Source organism: Lagenorhynchus albirostris, chromosome 4 (assembly GCF_949774975.1).
Source record: "Lagenorhynchus albirostris chromosome 4, mLagAlb1.1, whole genome shotgun sequence".
In the NCBI taxonomy this organism is placed as follows: domain Eukaryota; kingdom Metazoa; phylum Chordata; class Mammalia; order Artiodactyla; family Delphinidae; genus Lagenorhynchus; species Lagenorhynchus albirostris.
This window is the reverse complement of record NC_083098.1, coordinates 20,178,732-20,199,154: the sequence shown is the minus strand read 5'-3', so window position 1 is coordinate 20,199,154 and position 20,423 is coordinate 20,178,732. Positions and strand designations below refer to the sequence as shown.

At 39.8% G+C, this 20,423-nt stretch overlaps 1 protein-coding gene across 1 annotated transcript in view; it reads left to right on the top strand.

Annotated features, from left to right (window-relative positions):
• The window catches only part of SLC39A8 (solute carrier family 39 member 8), a 72,335-nt gene that overhangs the window by 9,361 nt on the left and 42,551 nt on the right, over window positions 1-20,423 (top strand). The window contains exon 3 of the mRNA XM_060147114.1: window positions 15,993-16,155. Within this exon, the coding sequence (XP_060003097.1) occupies window positions 15,993-16,155 (163 nt within the window). The remainder of the gene's footprint in view (window positions 1-15,992; window positions 16,156-20,423) is intronic.

Sequence of the window (20,423 nt, the reverse complement as noted above, 5' to 3'; positions counted from 1 at the left end):
GTTAGAGAAATAAAAAAACCAAGTGAGCATTGATAAGGCCTCTAAGACTTTAGTTCTGTTTTAGTTCTATTTTTGAACCTATTCAAAAATAATACACTTGTCATTGGTATATTCAATGGGCTTCTTAGGTCTCTAACTGTAGTAGGAATACAACATAATGGTTAACAATTTGTCCTTGGGGTTTAAACAGACCTGTGCTGAAATTCTAATCACTTATTAGCTGGGAATCACAGACAAATGACTTAGCCTCTTTAATCCTCAGTTTTCACGTCTTTGAATTGAAAAAATGAACCTTACTCATAGGATGGTTGTGAACGAAAATATAAGAACAATAATAATAATTACTGAGTATCGCTGTATTTTAGGCACTTCTATATTTACTACTATGTGTATTACATGTAGTAACTCAAACAATCTGTTTTTTCCCATTACCTGTATTACTTAAAAAAATAATAACAAGAAAGACAATGCATGTAAAATACTTAGCATCATGCCTGGCTCAAACTGTATGCTCAATGCATAGTTATTATATTATAATACTGTATTAGTTGATATAGCTTAACAATAGCTTAACTACCCTTAACAAAATTGTCTTTCACTGGAGGCCTGAGCACCTTAGGGTTACTCAACTTTGAGGAAAGCAAGGCTATAAAAAGACAGTAAGGATTAATGAAATAAAAAGTTCAGTGAGAAATACATCAGTCCAGTGACTTTGGTTTCAGTGGTGACTCATCTTGAGAAAGGCTTTTACCATTTGTCTCTTCCTCCCTTTCATCAAGCACTAGTAATAAACTCCTGAAAAATGTGAACTCCTGAAAATGTAAACCTTAGGTCCTCCCAGAGGACTTCTGAGGCTATATTTAGGAGTTGGCTTTGTTTTATTATTTTTGTCCAAATTTTACATCAATACTGAAATGTGAATGATTGGAAATCCATATTATACTTGTAGAAATTGATGTAATTGTGCTTTTTTTTTTTTTTTTTTTTTTTTTTTGCGGTACGCGGGCCTCTCACTGTTGTGGCCTCTCCCGTTGCGGAGCAACAGGCTCCGGACGCGCAGGCTCAGCGGCCGTGGCTCACGGGCCCAGCCGCTCCGCGGCATGTGGGATCTTCCCAGACCGGGGCACGAACCCGTGTCCCCTGCATTGGCAGGCGGACTCTCAACCACTGCGCCACCAGGGAAGCCCTGTAATTGTGCTTTTAAATTTAGATTTACCTCAGGACCTCTGTATGGGTTTTGCAGGCCAGAAGAACCCAGGGTCCTCCACATTCAGCTGTGACCTTATTAGTTGGGAGGCAGGTAAGAGGACAGGAGCCACTTTGGTCTGACTATGATAAGTCAGGGACAGGGACAGGGAAAGAGAAGTTAGTCCAAACTTAAAAAGAGAGAGGTAAAATCAGTAAGACGATTCTGAGTTGAGTAACAGATCCTGCCTTAAATGAATATTGAACACATATGCTAGAAAACACATGGACCCTTCTGTTAAGGGATGCACCCCACTGATGATACCAGGTACTTGAGTTTGAATATCAAATCATGATGCCCTGCAGTTTTCTTTAGGAGCAGGGATCTCAGAATTCACGTATATTCTTTGGTTACTTTACCTACACATCTTTTGAGAAAGTCTAGACACTGGCTCTGTCCCTAATCTTGGGATGAATGCCCTTTAAGTAAATGTTCAGGTAGGACCTTCACTCCAGCAGAGGGAGCAGGTCCTATCCTAATAGTAGTGATAGTTAACATTTATGGAGTACTTATCATGTACCAGGCATTGTGCTCAGTACCTTCTTATATACCATCCCATTAAGCCTCTTAATCTCACAGGGTGAGTACTCTAGGTATTCCCATGAGGAAACCCAGTCTCAGCGAGGTTGAATACCTCCCTCAGAGTCATAGCTCAGAAGTGGCAGAGTGAGGATTCCAGTCCAGAGTGACTAGACTTCAAAACCCAGGCTGTCTCTCCACCGTTGCTCCACATATACCGAAGAATATCCTCCCACGGAGGGGCTGGTTTATTTTCCAAAAATCTTAGTGCCTCAGATGTCATCCAAGTGCCTCGGTGTCAGAGTAGAACTGATGCTAGTTTCCTGAAGCCACTGGGAACAGTACAATCATTGAAAGCAGGAAGGTATTTTCTGCTGAGATTTCTTTTGTTTCAGGAAAACAAGAAAAAAAAATTATTATTACTATTTTTCCTGCTGGAGCTGTCTCTGCAATAGTGAGGTTTAGCTCTAAAACAAGATTATTAATGTCTTCACAAGCTATTTTTCAACCTTGCAATGTTATTTCCTGATCATTGACATTTGATACTCCAAACAGTGTTGTGTGAGAGAATTGGGACATAGCAGTTTCCCCAGAAACTGAGGCACAAAGAAGTCTTTGGCGGAAGTCACCAGGTGCCCAAATTTGACTGGGAGAACAGAGGTGCCAATTTTGAATCCTCAGTTCTTCTCCATTGTGCTGGTTTTAGGCAGGTGCTGCCTTAGCGTGGCCCCTGTGCTATGAATCCCCTGAATATCCCATGGTCTTCGTGCGTTACTTTCTTTATATAACTGGGTGGTGGACATGTATGAAGTCTATTCCATTTTCTCACCTTCCAGACACTGCTCAGCACATTGCGGTATGGCTCTGTCCCCAATACTTCCTTAAAATTGCTCTATAGGACGTCACCCAGACCTTCTTATTGCTAAATACAATGAGAGATTCTCAGGCTTTACCTCTGTGTTAATTTCAACAGTGTTGAACACATCCTACTTGACACACATCCTCTCCTTGCCCACAGCTGTGTCTACCTTGGTTTGGTTTTCTTACCTCTCTGGCTGCTTCTTTTCAATTTCAGTGTCTTTTGCTCATCCTTTAAATATCAGTGTTCCTTGGGGTTCTATCCTAAGCACTCTTCCTTCTGATTTTGCACACTCTCTCTGTGCAACCTCATTCGCTCCTCTGGCTGCAGTTATCACCTGTCTGTGGGTGCTTTCTGCTTAGGTTGGCTTGGTTCACATTTCTCTCCTGAGGCTTAGCCATGCACATCCTGGTTGCCGACTGATGTCTAACTCTCTCCCCTCTCCAACTCAGCAGGTCTAAACCTGTCCCAAATGGAACTCATCAACTCCATCCTTTCTCCATCAACACCTTCTGGTACAGTAAGTCCCCTACATACAAATGAGTACTATTCCAGGAGCACGTTTGTAAGTCTGATTTGTTCGTAAGTCCAATAGAGTTAGCCTAGGTACCCAAGTAACACAATCGGCTATATAGTATACTTTTCACACAAATAATACATAAAAAAACCAACAAACACACAAAATAAAGAAAACATTTTTAATCTTACAGTACCTTGAAAAATACAGTAGTACAGTACAACAGCTGGCATCAGGGGCTGGCATCCAGTGAACAGGCAAGAAGAGTCACTGACTGGAGGAGAGAGAGGAGGTGGGAGATGGTAGAGCTGAAGGATCGTCAGCAACAGGAGATGGAGGGCAAGCTGCAATTTCACTCACGCCTGACACTGAGGCCACAGGTTCTGGTTCCCTGTTGGATTCAATTCTATCTACCCTCTTGAAAAAGCGATCCAGTGATGTCTGGGTAGTAGCTCTTTTTTTCTCCTCATTGATGACATGGTAGCACTGGATTGCATTTTGAACGGCTGCTGCAACCTTTGTGCACCATTCTAAATTTGGGTCCTGTGCCTTAAAAACTAACAGTGCCTCCTCAAATAAAGAAAGTCCCCTTCCCATTTCCCGTGTTGTGAATCTCTTCGGTTCTTCAGTTACTTCTTCCTCTCATCTCTCTTTGTCCTTTCTCTGGGCCTCCAGTTCCGTCAGGTCTTCATTAGTAAGCTCCTTGTGTTGCACAGCAGGGAGTTCAGTGTTATTAGAATGCGCGACATCTACCATCTTGTAGCCTCACTCCACTCTCTCAATTATTTTCACTTTTGTTTCCATCGTCATCGCTTGGCGCTTCTTAGCAGCACCAGCTACATCACTGCTGCTTTTATGCTTGCTTCTGGACATCCTGGGCTTGAAATAAGGATACTGTACCACTGTATTCTATACAGTACTGTACAGTAAAGTACACAAAAGCACAGCCACTTGTAGAGGATGCACGCACATGACAATGTACGCCAGACACGTGAACTAACTTATGTGATTGGACATGCGAATGCACTTTCGCATCTTTGAAAGTTCGCAACTTGAAGGTTCGTATGTAGAGGACTTATTGTAATCCTGTCTTGTCAGTCTCATTGATCAGTGTCACCATCCACTCCGCTGACTAAGCTGAAACACGGGATGTTATTCTTCAGTCCTCTCTATCTCTACTTCCCATTTCAAACGCGCATAAGTCGTGTCACAGTAGCTTAAATACTGCTTACTTAATATCTCTAAATTCCAGTGTTCTCTTTAGTGTAGGGGGGATCATTTTATCTACTTTATGGGATTGTTGTGAGATTTAATTAGATACAGATCTTGCATTCTGTTTGTGCCTGGTGTTATGCTGCCCATGGCATTCCGTGCTGCCCCGTGTCCTATCTTTCACATTGCTGCCAGATTTATATCCCAAGTACGTGAATCTGATCATTTCACCATCTTCAAATGGCTTCTAATTACTGTTAGAATAAAATCTAAACTTCTTGCCTGGTATTTAAGGCCCTGCAGTACCTACCCTTACCCCCCATATTTATCCAACTTTATTTCTCCTTTTTTCTTCACATCTCATCTTAGATGTTGTTTTCTCCAGGAATCCTTGGACAATCCCATTCCTTTAGGGTAGGTTAGTTATTCTGTCTTCTTCACATTCATGGATCCTACCCTAGCACTTACTGAGCCATACTGTAATTACTATTTTAAAAAAATCTGAACCCTGTACTAGTCTGTGATATCTATTGTGAGGTTAGGGACTGGGTTTATCTCAGTCACCTTCTTTATTCCTGTAACTAGCATAGTGTCTAGCATATAGTAGGTATTCAGGAAATATTTGTTAAATGAATGAATAACTTCAACGTTTTACAAGAAATTTTATACCAATATAACTTCTAAAATTATTTCAGTCAACCTAGATGTCTCATTTAGTTCAAAGTAAGCCAGCAATCCATTTATTTGATGCAGACACATTAATAAAAAAATAGTAGAAAAGAAATAGTATGTTAAAATTGAACCTGTGTGTCATATCAGCAGAAGGAAATAATTAAGTTTTTATTCCTTCTAATTTCTGAAATTTTTAGAGTTCTTTGGTCATAATTTAGACTCAGATTTTCTCCATAGCCCATAGCTGTAATTTTTATGGCAACTTGGAAACATTGATGTCAGTATTAGTTTATTTGTAGTATCAGGGCTCTACTGAATTGATGCCGGGTAAGTTTTATAGAATGAACAAGGCAACTTGTGACTAGAAAATTTGATTCTTCAGAGTTCCTAGTAAATAAGTCTCAGGTTATCAATTTGTATTTCTCAGAATTATATTCAGTCACTATGTGCTAGTTTCTAATCTTCTTTCATTCCCTGCCCTTTCCTTAATCTATCATGTTAGTGATTGTTGTAAGTTGAGTGACTTAATGTGTCTGAAGCTTGCTAGGAGTTGAGGAAGATATGAAATAATACATCCTTCCTCTCTAGATGTTCATGATCTTATTAAAGAGATATCCATTTTAACGAGCAGATGGTAATACGAGGAAGCACACGGTAAGTGCTAAACATGTAAATCCTATGGGTAGGGGAATCTGGAGAGCATAGCAATATTAAGTAGAGGCAGTGGGGCCAAATATAGGACAGACAGAAGTGGATACTTTGAGAGGAGGTATCTCAGAATTCTAGGTAGGGCTCATGGGGCATGCAAAGTCAGAGTGAAGGTAAAATACAAGGCATTAGAACTGCTTGGTTAAAACAGAGAGTTTAAGGATGCTTTTGGTGGAGGACAAAAGGAGGAAGGAAGGTTGGGGACAGATAATTCTTCAGTGTTAGGTCTTTAGACTCTTGGCAGAAGGAAAGATTTTTTTTGGCGTGTGTGTTGGGGGCCAGTTTGAGCAGAAGATTGACAACGGCAATATTTCAGTAGAAATAGTCTTGTGTGTGGGGTGAGTAAGGATAAACAAGATGAGCCATGTATTGGGTAAGGTTAGTTAGAAGTTCCCAGCTTGTCAGTTAAATGCAAGGGCCCATCTGTCATTCTTATGCTCTAGGCCAAACCTGTTGGTCTCAGGACCCTTTTTTACTCTTAAAAATTATTGAGGACCCCAATATACTAAAGTACATGTGGTTTATATCTATTGATATCTACCATTATAGAAATTAATGTTAAGAAAAATTTAAAATATTTGTTTAACATGTAAAAAATAACAGTAATAAGGCCATGTCACGTTAACCTTGTTTTTCAAATGAAAAATAACTGTATTTACCATGACAAGAAATTAGTGAGGAGAATGGCATTGTCTTACATTTTTGCAAATCTCTAATGTCTGGCTTAGTAGAAGATAGTTGAATTCTCATATGCTTCTGTGTTCCATCTGTTGTGACATGTCATTTAGCCTCTGGAATATCCGTTGTTCACTCATGAAAGAATGAGAGTGAAAAAGGAAAATGCAGTTTTAGAATTATTATGAAAATCATGTTGACCTTGCATTTTCTCTGGCAGGTTCTTGGTAACCCCTGGGCGGGGCGGGGGGGTGGCCTTGGACTGCACTTTGAGAACCACTGTGCCAAAGGGTTGTGATATGATTGGGTCTGTGATGGACAAGGTCATTCCATGTACGCAGAGGTTAGATGACTTTGAGGATGAGCTCACTTCTTGTGGCATCTGCCCCAGCCTTGAGTTGGAGAAGGGGCAAGCCTTCCACACTTTATCTCCCAGGGGACTTAGTGGGGAGCCCTTGGCGAGAAGCAAGGCCAAAAGACCTTTTAGTCTTGGCAGCAAAAGGGAGGAGGCCTAGGGGACTATCTTGCTGGTGATGGAAAGCAGAGTGGCCCCAGCCCCTGGAGCCAGGTCAGGATCATGAAGTCAAAAATCCAGATTACTTGTGCTCTGACACCACACCAGGCTCCTGGGGGTGAGAGAGCCTTGGAAACTGCACGTAGAGGGGGGGCAGGGCTGAGAACCTTGTCAGTAGCTGTGGTCATCAGAAGATGTTGTAAACCTCTTTTAAAGAGTGTATCACAGCTTTTAAAATTTCTTTTTCTTTAGTAAAAATTAAAAAAAAATTCCAGCCTGTCTTAATTGTGTTTGGAGGAACCTGTACAAAGATTGGAAAACCCTCGTGATTTAACTTTATTTTCTTAATTAAAATAGGAATACATGCATATTGCCTAAAACTTTGGCAAATACAGAGAAGCAGAAAGGAAAAAACAAAAAAATCTTTCATAATTTCACCACCAGAGGTAAACACTGTTAACATTTTGAAGCATGTTATCTCCAGATTTTTTTTTTTAACATCTTTATTGGAGTATAATTGCTTTACAATGGTGTATTAGTTTCTGCTGTATAACAAAGTGAATCAGTTATACATATACATATACCCCATATCTCCTCCCTCTTGCATCTCCGTTCCACCCTCCCTATCCCACCCCTCTAGGTGGACACAAAGCACCGAGCTGCTCTCCCTGTGCTATGCGGCTGCTTCCCACTAGCTATCTATTTTACATTTGGTAGTGTATATATGTCCATGCCACTCTCTCACTTCGTCCCAGCTTACCCTTCCCCCTCCCTGTGTCCTTAAGCCCATTCTCTACGTGTGCCTCTTTATTCCTGTTCTGCCCCTAAGTTCTTCAGAACCATTTTTTTTTTTAAGATTCCATATATATGTGTTAGCATACTGTATTTGTTTTTCTCTTTCTGACTTACTTCACTCTGTATGACAGACTCTAGATCCACCCACCTCACTACAAATAACTCACTTTCGTTTCTTTTTATGGCTGAGTAATATTCCATTGTGTATATGTGCCACATCTTCTTTATCCATTCATCTGTCGATGGACACTTAGGTTGCTTCCATGTCCTGGCTATTGTAAATAGAGCTGCAATGAAGAAAATATTTGCAAATGAAGCAACTGACAAAAGATTAGTCTTTAAAATTTACAAGAAGCTCATGCAGCTCAATATGAAAAAAACAAACAACCCAATCCAAAAATGGGCAGAAGACGTAAATAGACATTTCTCCAAAGAAGATATACAGACTGCCAACAAACACATGAAAGGATGCTCAACATCGCTAATGTGATGCAAATCAAAACTACAGTGAGGTATCACCTCACACTGGTCAGAATGGCCATCATCAAAAAATCTACAAACAGTAAATGCTGGAGAGAGTGTGGAGAAAAGGGAACCCTCTTGCACCATATCTCCAGATTTTATTTAACCTTATTTAGAGCAGTGGTATCATTCTATACATATTGCTTTGTAATAATCTGTTTTTTCCCTTATCAATGTATCATAAAATAAAGCATCTTTCTCCTTTAAATAATATATCCAGGAAAGGCTCTTTTTTTGGAAGAGCTTTGAGAATGTGTATAAGCTTTGGAAGAGCTTTGAGGAAGAGCTTTGAGAATGTGTATAAGCACGTGTGCGTGTGCACGCCTGTGTACATTGTGGGAGGGACTGCATCAGCACCATAGTGGCTTCAGTAAGAACTGTAAGGAAATCTGCAGGAAAAATGGAAGACCAAATCTTGGGGAAACAGAGCTGGGATCACTTGATTAGCCACCTTTTACACATTAGAAGATCATCTTTCTAGAATGTTCTTTGCTCAAACCTTAGAAAACTCTTTTATCATGGTGTAATAATCATGAGTAAACTTTAAAGAGGAAATTAATTGGGAAAAAGTTCAAAAGAAAGTTGGTAGGGGGTGATTGAGCACATATATATGTTGTGCAAGAGCCAGGCGGTTTGGAAGTGGTATGCAAGTTCCTTGTAACTGCGGTTGGGTAGTTCCATTGTTGCGTCAGGAACAAACCTGGAAGCGATGCCCATGGTCACTCCCACTTTGCCGCTTCTGCTGCCAGAGTGGAGCATTTAAATCACCAGTTCCTTGACATTGTGCGGTCACCCCTGAAGGGGAAAGTTAATGGGACTGTTCACTGGTTTCAGGGTCAGAAATGGCCTCCCAATTGTTAAACTCAAACCACCCTTTTAAGCTTTAAATATTTACATTCTTCTCTTGGGATATTTGTCCAGTTGCCATATTTGAAACATTCTTGTATATACTTCATCTTCTTTTGCTTTTATACTTGTTTTGCTTTTATATCATTTTGTTTAGGTTACTACTATGAACAGGTTTTGCAATTGGTTTTAAAAATTACTGTGAAGACAAGTGAGGGGTTCATTCATTCATGTACTCATTTGTTCATTCAACAAGTATTTACTAAGCCCTGCTGTGTGCCAGGCATACAGTATTATATTGTTAGTATTAGCATTAGTAAATACTAAGGTGGATGTGAGCTCAAGGATTCCAGAAGTTTCTTTCCCATCACATAATGATTTTGGATCTTCATCTTTTCCTCTTCCTAATACACTCTTAACAATCTGAGACCAGTTCCTGGCCTCGTAGTTGTATGGTTATATGATGGTAGCTTAGAAGGATGAAGCAACATATTGGCTTCTCTGCTTGAAATGCAGGAATACTGGGTTTAAAAAAGTTTGTGTGACTCAATTACTTGACAACCCAGAAAAACTGACAGGACTTGATATTTCATTCTAATTTTGATTGTCACTGAGTCTAAATGCATCAGGAGAGCTCTCTCTCCCTGCCTTGAGAGCTCAGCCATACCTGTAGCCGTGGCCTTATTAGGAAGGTGAGCTGCTCAGCTTCCACAGAATCACAGGCCGTGCAAAACAGAATCTGAAACCACCTCTGGGGTGACCTTTGAGTGGGATGATATTTCATTTGTGGCATAGTGTGAAGGCCTAGGCTTAATGGGTACGGGATCATATGGTCTTATTGCTTTGTATTATTTAGTGGATGCCATTTGACTAGACAGCCAAGTAGAGAAGACAGCCCATGTGTTGGGAAAAGAAGGGTAGAGAAGCTTATCTTTTTGTTTTCACACAGGTTCTGGACGTAACATTCCTTTGCTAGCTTTAAAAATGTCTTTTAGGGCTTCCCTGGTGGCGCAGTGGTTGAGAGTCCACCTGCTGATGCAGGGGACACGGGTTCGTGCCCCGGTCCGGGAAGATCCCACATGTCACGGAGCGGCTGGGCCTGTGAGCCATGGCCGCTGAGCCTGTGCGTCCGGAGCCTGTGCTCTGCAACAGGAGAGGCCACGACAGTAAGAGGCCCACGTACCGCAAAAAAAAAAAAAAAAAAAAAGTCTTTTAAATAATTACTTTATGTATCGGTTAGGACTCTTTCATTTGTCAGTAAAAGAAGCTTAAGTGAAATTAGCTTAAGTCAAAAAGGAAATTCATTGACTCAGGTAACTGAAGATTCAAGGGCAGAAGCAGCTTTAGGCACAGATGTATCCAGGGGATTAGTGATGGTATTGGGTACCTGCCTTTCTCTGCTTATTAGTTCACCTTCTTTCACATAGTGGAAAAGTGGCCTAAGGAGCCCACAGACTCGTAGCAATCCTAGTGGAAGAAGATTTCTTCAAATAGCTCCACCAGAGAGTGGACAAGTGTGGGTCCTATGTTCCCTGGTCAGCCCCGACTAAATCACATAGAGGGAGGCTCCCATCGCAGGCAGGTGGTCTGTTACTGGATGATGGGGAAGGAGTCTCAGGCAGGCAAAAATGATAAGCATTCACTGGCCTTAATTATTTCTTATGTTTTGGGCTTTTCTCGCTCTGTCTTATTTTCTGTCTCCCTTTCCTGCTTTTGCACAAATTATATGTGTATTCCCAAAGTTTCTTTCCTCTTTCTGTACTCTCTCTCCTGATGATCTCCTCCACTCCCACTTAACTGCTATCTCCTTACAGAAGACAGCCACATCCTTCTCTCCGGCCTCTAGCTGTCTCAGAGAAAGCTCACTCATCATTTCCATCCGGTGTCCCACAGGCACCACTGCAACTTTAAATGTCTAAGATGAAACTTGCCACCATCCTCCGAAATGCCTTTCTTTTCCTAGGTTCTCTAATCACACCAGTAGCAGTATCCTCTTTCTACTTTCCCGGAAGTCTAACCTCAAAGTCGTTTTTGACTATTTCCTCTGCATATTATTTCTGCTTTATATGAACTCTCATAGTTCTTTATAATTACTTTATCACTTTCTCTCTGGTTTTATAGATACTGGTGTATCTGATTTCTTTCTGCTGAAATTATTTTGGTTTCTTGATGGAAGGTATGACAACTTATTTTTCTCTGTACTATTTCCTTCTCTGTTGTCACCCTCCACCTTCCACTCCTTCCATCAATGTCATACACAGAATTTTATGATGCAGTAAATACTTGTTGAATGAAGGAAAGAATTTATGTGATGTGTAGTATAATTACATGGTTATTATACTTGGTATTGTCAAAGAAAACCAGAGTCTGACAGTAAGGTAATAAAAACAGATTTTATTCAAGAACTATTGCAATAGGGGAAAAGGGACCTCAGTATAGAACTGGGCTCAGTTCTGAATACATCATGGACAAGTGGGGATGTATAGCCAAGGAACAGAGTGGGGGTCAGTGGATGGGAAGTTACTAAGAGGAAACATCAGGGGTAGGGAGGGAGTTTGGTTAAATAGACCTAACAGGATTCCTGCTGAAGCCAGGGTAATCAGATATCAGGGTGAGGAATGAAGAACTTGACCAGACATTGAGGATATTAAGATAATATCAAATATTAAGGCTAGGGGATTCTCTCTAAACAGACTTGGCAGGATTCTTGCTAAAACTGGGCAGTGCCAGCCCTACAAGGATGGACGCAAGGCTGAAGCCTAGAGGACTTAGAAGAACCTGACTAAAGTTTAGTCAAGTAGAGAGCCTGTGTAATTGTCTACACTGTGTAATCTCAAATCTTGCCTAGCTCCTTGGCATTTATTATAAGCAGATTTCCACTGTATAAAATGTTGAGGGAGGAATTTGCCCTAATCATTCAACCTTCCCCCGTCCTCACTGTTCAGGCCCTGGGCGCTCATCCTGTTTGTCTCTGCTCTGGGAAGCACTGCCCTTTCTTAGACAACTGCTTTCTTTGTGTCAGGTTCAACTCTGTTAAATCAAAGCATAATAAAAATCAATATTGTTTAAAGCCAAATAGGGTGCAGTATAAAACTATTTGCATTCCACTTGCTGGTAGATAGCTATTTAATGAAACTAATTAATTAATTAATTTTCACTCATAACTTCACTCCTTTATTTTTATTTATTTTTTAAATTAAAATATAGTTGACATACAATATTATGTTAGTTTTAGGTGTCCTATGTAGTGATTTGACATTTGTAGATGTTATAAAATGATCACCTTGATAAGTAGTAACTATCTGTCCCCACACAAAGTTATTACAATATTATTGACCATGTTCCTTATGTTGTATATTACAACTCCATGGCTAATTTATTTCATAACTGGAAGTTTGTACCTCTTAATCCCCTACACCTAATTCCCGCCCCCCCCCAGCCCCCTTTCTGGCAACCTCTGTTTGTTTTCTGAAGGTAGATTGCTAATTTAAATAAGGCAGGCCTGTCGTTAATTCAGTTTTGTCACACTGTTAGTAGTCCATCCTCATTCTAAAATCATAAAGCAAGGCCTAGAGTTTTGTCATCTCTGTACCTTTTTGTTCTTTCTGAACAGATCATCAAGACTCTCAGCTATCTTTCAATATTGAGTATATATTCCTTGATTGCATTGTTTTTTTTTTTTTTTCCCCTAACTGTATGTAGGACAGTGTCTTTAATGATGTACAATGGGCAGTCTGGGCATCCTAAAGGACAGTGACTTTAAAACTCTTGACTGCCACTTATAGTAAAAAATGAACTTTATATTGTGGTCCAGTATACATGTGCATGGTATGTATAAAGTGTAACTGAAGCAAAAGTTTGACTAAGCAATACTTACTCCTGTTATGTGTGGTACACTCTGTAGTTGCTATTATATTGTTTTTTACTTACTGATAAAATGCTCTCTGTGATGTTGTAAGTGGATTTTCTGATCCACTAATGGGTCACAATTACAGTCTAAAAGGAACTGCTTAACAGTCATCAGGTTTTAGGAAGTCTTAGATTGTTCATTCTGAGAAGACTTTTGCAAATTATCTATGGGCAGCATCCGTTTTCCTCCTATTTTGGAGTTGGAGGAACTTCCTTGCAGAGAAACAGTGCTGCTTTGTATTTTCACTTCTACACCTATTTATTCCTGGAATCATGCAGTGGGGCAGTCGAGCCACATGGACTCTGTAATTTTATTTTATTTTTTTTGCCAGCGCTTCACAGCTTGCGGGAATCTTAGTTCCCCAACCAGAGATTGAACCTGGGCCCTCAGCAGTGAAAGCACGGAGTCCTAACCACTGGACCACCAGGGAATTCCCTGGACTCTGTAATTTTTGAGCCTAGCATTTATGCTTCTGGGGGTCTTCACAGTAATGAATAAACTATACCCACTTTCTCTCCCTCCATTGGCTATCAAGCTATTTTCTCCCTCCGTTGGTTCATTATCCCTTATTCTTGGTCTTAGGGAAGACTGTTAACAGAGCATTGAGTGTTGTCTCCTATTCTAGCGATGGCACACAGCTATCATTGTCACGAACCCAAAGGAGAGTTTAGGTTCAGTAAAGAACAGTTTTAGGCACATTCTTAGATGTTACAAAAATGGTGTGTACATGTGCATTTTCTTTAAGGCAATTGAAGTCTTACTTTTTGACAACTCCATACAATTTGATGTATTTGATGTTTTTCATCTTTCCTTCATAATCAATAGTGATCTTTTACCAAATCTTACATTTTTAATTTGATTGTTTCTGTTGTGAGGGGAATTACAGCACTTTATGATGAAACAGTTAACAACAACTTTTGAGTTCTTGGTACGGTTCATAGTGTATCAGTGACTTTGGGCTGCCATAACAAAATACTGTAGCCTGGGTGGCTCAAACAAGAGAAATTTATTTTCTCACAGACTGGAGACTGCAAGTCCAAGATCAAGGTGCCAGAAGGGTTGGTGTCCGGTAAGAGCTCTCTCCTTGGATTGCAGATGGCTACTTAAGACAAGGTGTCTCTTCTTATGAAGCCACTAATCCAGTTGGAGCAGGGCCTCACCCTCATGACTTTATCTGACCCTAATTACTTTCCAAAGGCCCCATAACCAAATATCATCACATTGGGGATTAGAGCTTCAATATATACATTTGCGGAGGACACAATCCAGTCTAGAGTACAAAGCTAAGGTCTTAGTGGGGTTTAAATATTGGCTGAAGTGTGCAAAGAAATGTTCTTTGCAGTTATTAAAGATAGACGTTTTTCTTTGAGTGAATGGGTATTTTTCATACTCTATAATTCTTATAACATTTATTAGCAGTAGTAACACATTTAATTTCTTTTATAGTCTTCTTAATAATGCAAGTATATAGTAGAAAGTTTACAGTTAAAATATGCCCAAGAGTAAAACGGTACTTTTAAAATGTTATTTCTGCAGAGAACTTTTTTCTAATGCAGATTCTATTCCTTATTAACAGTTAAATGAACTTCTAAACAGCCTAGCACCATTATAATATAGAAATATTGTAATATAGAAAAGCTACCCGCCATCATTGAGAATAATAGATATTTTAGCAAGCAACAATTTGTTCTAAAGACAAATTGTCTCTCTCTCACTTCTATATTTTAAAACAACTTTTATGTATTGAGATTATTATTGCAGTCCAGGATGGATGAACTTCTTAACCATGAAGTTGTAAGGGAACCAGGTGTGTTTGTCTACAAGAAACGGTATACAGAGGTATTCCAATAGCCTCCACAAAATACCTATTCAAACTGAGGAAAAACAGAGATGGGAGATTGACGACATAGAATTGTTTTAAAGCTCTTTGTGTGAATTGGTGTTGGTCCACTGATAATATATATTTTTTAACATTTTTATTGGAGTATAATTGCTTTACAATGGTGTGTTAGTTTCTGCTTGATAGCAAAGTGAATACATATACATGCATCCTCATATCTCCTCCCTCTTGCATCTCCCTCCGACCCTCCCTATCCCACCCTTCTAGGTGGTCACAGAGCACGCAGCTGGTCTCCCTGTGTTATGCAGCTGCTTCCCACTAACTATTTTACATTTGGTAGTGTATATATGTCCATGCCACTCTCTCACTTCGTCCCAGCTTACCCTTCCCCCACCCTGTGTCCTCAAGGCCATTCTCTACGTCTGCATCTTTATTCCTGTCCTGCTGCTAGGTTCTTCAGAACCATTTTTTTTTAAGATTCCATATATATGCGTTAGCATACTGTATTTATTTTTCTCTTCCTGACTTACTTCACTCTGTATGACAGACTCTAGGTCCATCCACCTCACTACAAATAACTCAATTTCGTTTCTTTTTATGGCTGAGTAATATTCCATTGTATATATGTACCACATCTTCTTTATCCATTCATCTGTTGATACATTTTTATAGTGACTTTTTGTAGAAGAGGTAGTGTTGGGCTTCCCTGTTGGCGCAGTGGTTAAGAATCCGCCTGCCAAGGCAGGGGACATGGGTTCCAGACCTGGTCTGGGAAGATCCCACATGCTGCGGAGCAACTAAGCCTGCGCGCCACAACTATTGAGCCTGTGCTCTAGAGCCTGTGAGCCACAACTACTGAAGCCCGCATGCCACAACTACTGAGCCCACACGCCTAGAGCCCGTGCTTCGCAACAGGAGAAGCCACTGCAATGAGAAGCCTGCACACCGCAACGAAGAGTAGCCCCCACTCGCCGCAACTAGAGAAAGCCCATGCGCAGCAACAAAGACCCAACGCAGCCAAAAATAAATAAATTAAAAAAAAAAAGAGGTAGTGTTGTGTGTCTAGAGGAAGTAGTCCATGCCTCTTTACAGTATCTTTGCTTGCAGCCTTTTACTCTGTTGACACATATATGGTTACTTTGTTTCTTCTATTTCAGTGTTTATCGGCGGAAGAGATCTTTTCGCTTCATGGATTTTCAAATGCTACACAGATCACCAGCTCAGACTTCTCTGTCATCTGTCCAGCAGTCTTACAGCAATTGAACTTTCACCCTTGTGATGATCGGCCCAAACACAAAACAAAACCAAGTCTTTCAGAGGGTATGTTGCAAGCTTTTTCTCCCATTTGTTTGAAAACTCTGTGAGCTAGTCTAAAATGAAATTAAGATGCTTCTTTTTCTGCTTTATTGCTCTTAATTAATCTACATAGAATCCCTTGGTAAAAAAATACTTATATTCTGGAAGTCTTTAGAATAAGTATAATTAGAACTCATTTAAGCTTCAGAAGTTATGCTCTTTTATTTATGGAGTCAAAATTTTACTTGGTACCAATGGAAAATTTTATACAGTTCAGTCCTTGATTTTAAGCAATACATGTTTTATGTTGTGTATATGGGATGGCACATTCACTATTTGGGTCATAATTGATCAATTTCCATTGTGTTGTACTTATATTATTTTAAAACCTGTCAATTTATCTGTCATTGTCAGTAAAGAGATAAGGAAACTAGTGTGGTTCTAGATTAAATCTTAAGGTACTGAGTTATTACTGCTTTAATTTTCATAACTAAAAGAAATGCCAGTGACTCTTTTAAGTGCCTATAGTGGTGTTGCCATAGGTATTGTAAAGAAAATTTTAAATATAAGAAAGTAAGTGTATTCTTACTGTATAGTCCACATACTTAATTAAACAGGTAGAAGAGTTCTTTCACCAATGAGATAGATCAGTTGCTGAGGGGCAATTTCTTGGTATTCCCAAATTGTTACCTGCCCCACATGAGTATTTTAATTCTCATTTTTTTGGTTCCTTTATTTTCTGTGTATTAAGCATTCAGTAGTGAACAGGAAGAAAAATTCCCTGCCCTCTTAGGGCTTACAATGTAGCGAAGAAAAGAAATAGGAAACATTTATACAAACAAGCAAATAAATTATATAATTTCAGAGTGATAAATGCTATGAAGAAAATAAAGTAGGTAAAGGATAGGAGATGGTGGGTGAGTGTGATTTTAGATGGGTCAAGGGAGGCCTCTCTGATGAGATTACATTTGAACAGAGTCCTGACTGAGGAGAGGGAGAGGGCCATGGCTAGATCTTCTCTGGGGGACAGCATTCTTGGTCCAGGGAACAGCAGCATAAGCTTGGGGATGAGCTTGACATGTGTAAGGGACAGCGAGAAAGCGTGTGTGTCTGGAGCACAGTGAGCGGGAAGCAGAGTAGGAGATGGTAGCCAGGGGCCAGAAAGGGAGGGCTTGTACGGTGTGGTAAACGGATTGAATTTTATTCTGAATGTGGTATGAAGACACTGTAGGGTCCTAAACAGGGGAGTGATGTGATTTTATTTGGATTTGTAAAAGATCATTCTACCTGCAGTTTGAAGAATAAATTGTTAACAGGCAAGAGTAGAAGCAAGGAGATGGGTCCGGGGACTACGGCCAGGGCTGGTGCTCAGCTTGACGGGGGCTTGGTCTAAGGTGGGAGTGGAGGAGTAAGGAGATCTGGTCAGATTCAGGATGGATTTTGGAGACTGTGCTAATGTGGTTCGCCTCTGCACTGGATGTGTGGGAGGGAAAGATGAATCCAAGTTTAAGCCAGAGAAACTGCATAGATGGTTGCACCATATCCTGGGATGGACAAGACTGGAGAAGGAGCACTTTGCTGTGGAGGAAGCAAGTGGTGAGGACCAAGAGTATAATCTTTGATGTGGTTAGTCCGAGATGTCGATGTAGACCCACAAGGGGGCGTGTCCAGTAGGCAGCGGCACACGCATATTTGGATTTCAGAGAATAGTGGAAGCTGGGGATTTGTCATCTCAGAGATGGCGTTTGGAGCCACTGGTCTGAGTGAGCACATCTAACGTGAATATAGATGGAGAATATAAAGAGAGGAAAGATGAAGAAGAAAAGGGAAGCCTCAACAAAGGGAGTGCCTGTTTTATTGGGCTGGCCAAAAAGTTTGTACTGTAACATGAAAAACCTGAACGAACTTTTTGGCCAGCCCGATACTAACTTGTGGATTCCTTTTTGTATATATGAGCATTTTAATCTCACTATATATGAATAAAAGGGGTAACAACAAAGACAAAAATAACGACAACAGCCAACTTTTATGTAGTCCTTTCTATAACCGATACTTTTCCAAGTTCTTTCATATGTTAACTCAGTTAATCTTTGCACAACTGTATGATGGAACAACTATTCCCATTTTACAGCCAAGTACACTGAGGTGCAGAGAGTTCAAAGTCATTTGCTCAAGATTTATACAGCTTGTACGTGGTAGAGCCAGGTTCAAACCCAGGCTGTCTCAGCTTCAGAACTCATGTTCTCTTTTGTATTCTATATTTACATATACAAAGAATAGAAATTACCAACCATAATTTATCAATATAATTAGAGATTTTGTGAGTAACAATAATTTCAGAGCTCATTGTTCAAACAAATATTTTTTCTAGATATTTGCTATTTTAAATGATATTTTAAACAATGAAATGCCCTGGATTCTTTATATAATAGTTCACTTAATATAGAGTCAGTTTTGAGCTCATTCAAGGGAATGGAAAACCAAAATAAAAGCAAGCCAAACTCTGATATTTCAATGGGCAGATAAAAGAATCTCACTTACCTGAGACCTTACAGTTTGTGATTTTGAAATTGCCTCTCAGGTACTTTATAAACTCATATTGATGAGTGCAGTAAACTGATGGTACATTAAATTCTCTAGGAGATTAATTACATTTTAGCAATAAGTTAATGGTCCAAAGTTGCCTCATTTTTTTTTTAAGATCACAGAATACCATTCAGTTCAAATAACAGATAAGAGTAATAGTATCTTATCCTTAATAGTATCCCTGAAAATCACACTGTCCAACTCTGTAATACAGTTGATGACATAAGTCTATGTTCCAGAGAGGTTAAATGGCTTCCTCTAGGTACATACCTGAGGGGGGATGAGAGCCCAGGGCTCCTGACTCCTGGTTTGCTGATCTTTCATTGTATAACAGTGAGACAAATGAACTAAAATTTACATGATGTCTACTTACTAACTTAAAAAATATATATAATGGCATTTATTGAAGAGTTACTATATTACAGGGTCTGAATTAACTGGTTTTATTTCAATTCTTCTAGAAACTCTATGAAATAGGAGAATTACATTTGCTCAAACAGGTGAAGTTCTTAGAAGAATCTTAACACACTGTGGGCATTCAATAAATGTTCGCTATTGTTACTAATATTCCTTGAAAATGTATTAAAATTCTTCAGAGTTCACTAAGAAGCGGAGAGAAAGGATTTTCTCTGAAACAGATCATTAGAGGGAGTCCTATGTGTATATGGAGAGGTCCAGGGAGTATTCTTATACTAATTCATTCTTTGGTGCTCAGATTGAGTGGATGAATGAACCTTTTTTTCCTGAATAATGTGCTAACAGTGCAAGAAGGGGAGACTATGCTGTGTGCCTGGAGCATGATGGTTCCCACTCCCACAGTTCCCCAAGTGGTTCTGATGTGCACAATAATAGTAAGGAAGGTTAGAAATGTTGGACAAGCAAATGAGTTGGTACTTTTTTGACAGAGTTCTGGACTGCACCTTGAAAATATGGCATTCATTCATTGATCAAGATATGTGTGCTATTCGCTGGGCAACATTCTAGGCTCTGAGGAAGAATAAAACATAGCCCCTGTCCTTGAAAATCTTATAATTTGTATCTTGTAGACGAATATATAAGTGATAAAATGATGGTAGCACACAAGAAATGGTAAGTGGTCTAAATACCTTCAAAGAACTATGGGAAACTTGATGAGCAAGGGATTGCTGCCTGGAAAATCCAGAAAAGTTTCATGGAGGAGGTCTTTGCATTGGCTTGGAGAGCCGTGTGTAAGTTCATCAGGCAATGAAGATAGAAAAGGTGTTTTCAGATAAAGAACCACAGTGCAAAGGTAATTCTATATTTGGAAAACGTTGTGTTTGCATAAAGGCCACGTTGATAAGGGGGTAAGTAACATTGGAGAGATTGTGTGGCAGTCCGTTGATGAAGGGCAGCTGCAAATAGGGGCACGAGATGATCAGAACTGTGTTTTAGGATAATAAGATTGGTGTCCATGTCAAGTAGGGGGAGGAAGACCAGACAGAAAGCTGTCAGTGCACCAGATGAGAAGTGGGAGGTGATGGGATGGAGAACGTGGAGTGAGATATCTCAAGCAAAATTCATAGAGTTTGGTCACTAATTGTCTTTGGAATTGACTGTGGAGTGTGAGACATTGAGATCCTGATGTTTCTGCTATTTACGGAGACAGTGGACAAGGGTAGTGAAATAGGATTTCTCAGGGGAAGCTGATGAGTTTAATATGCGTGGTGGCTTTGCCTCTGTTTGGT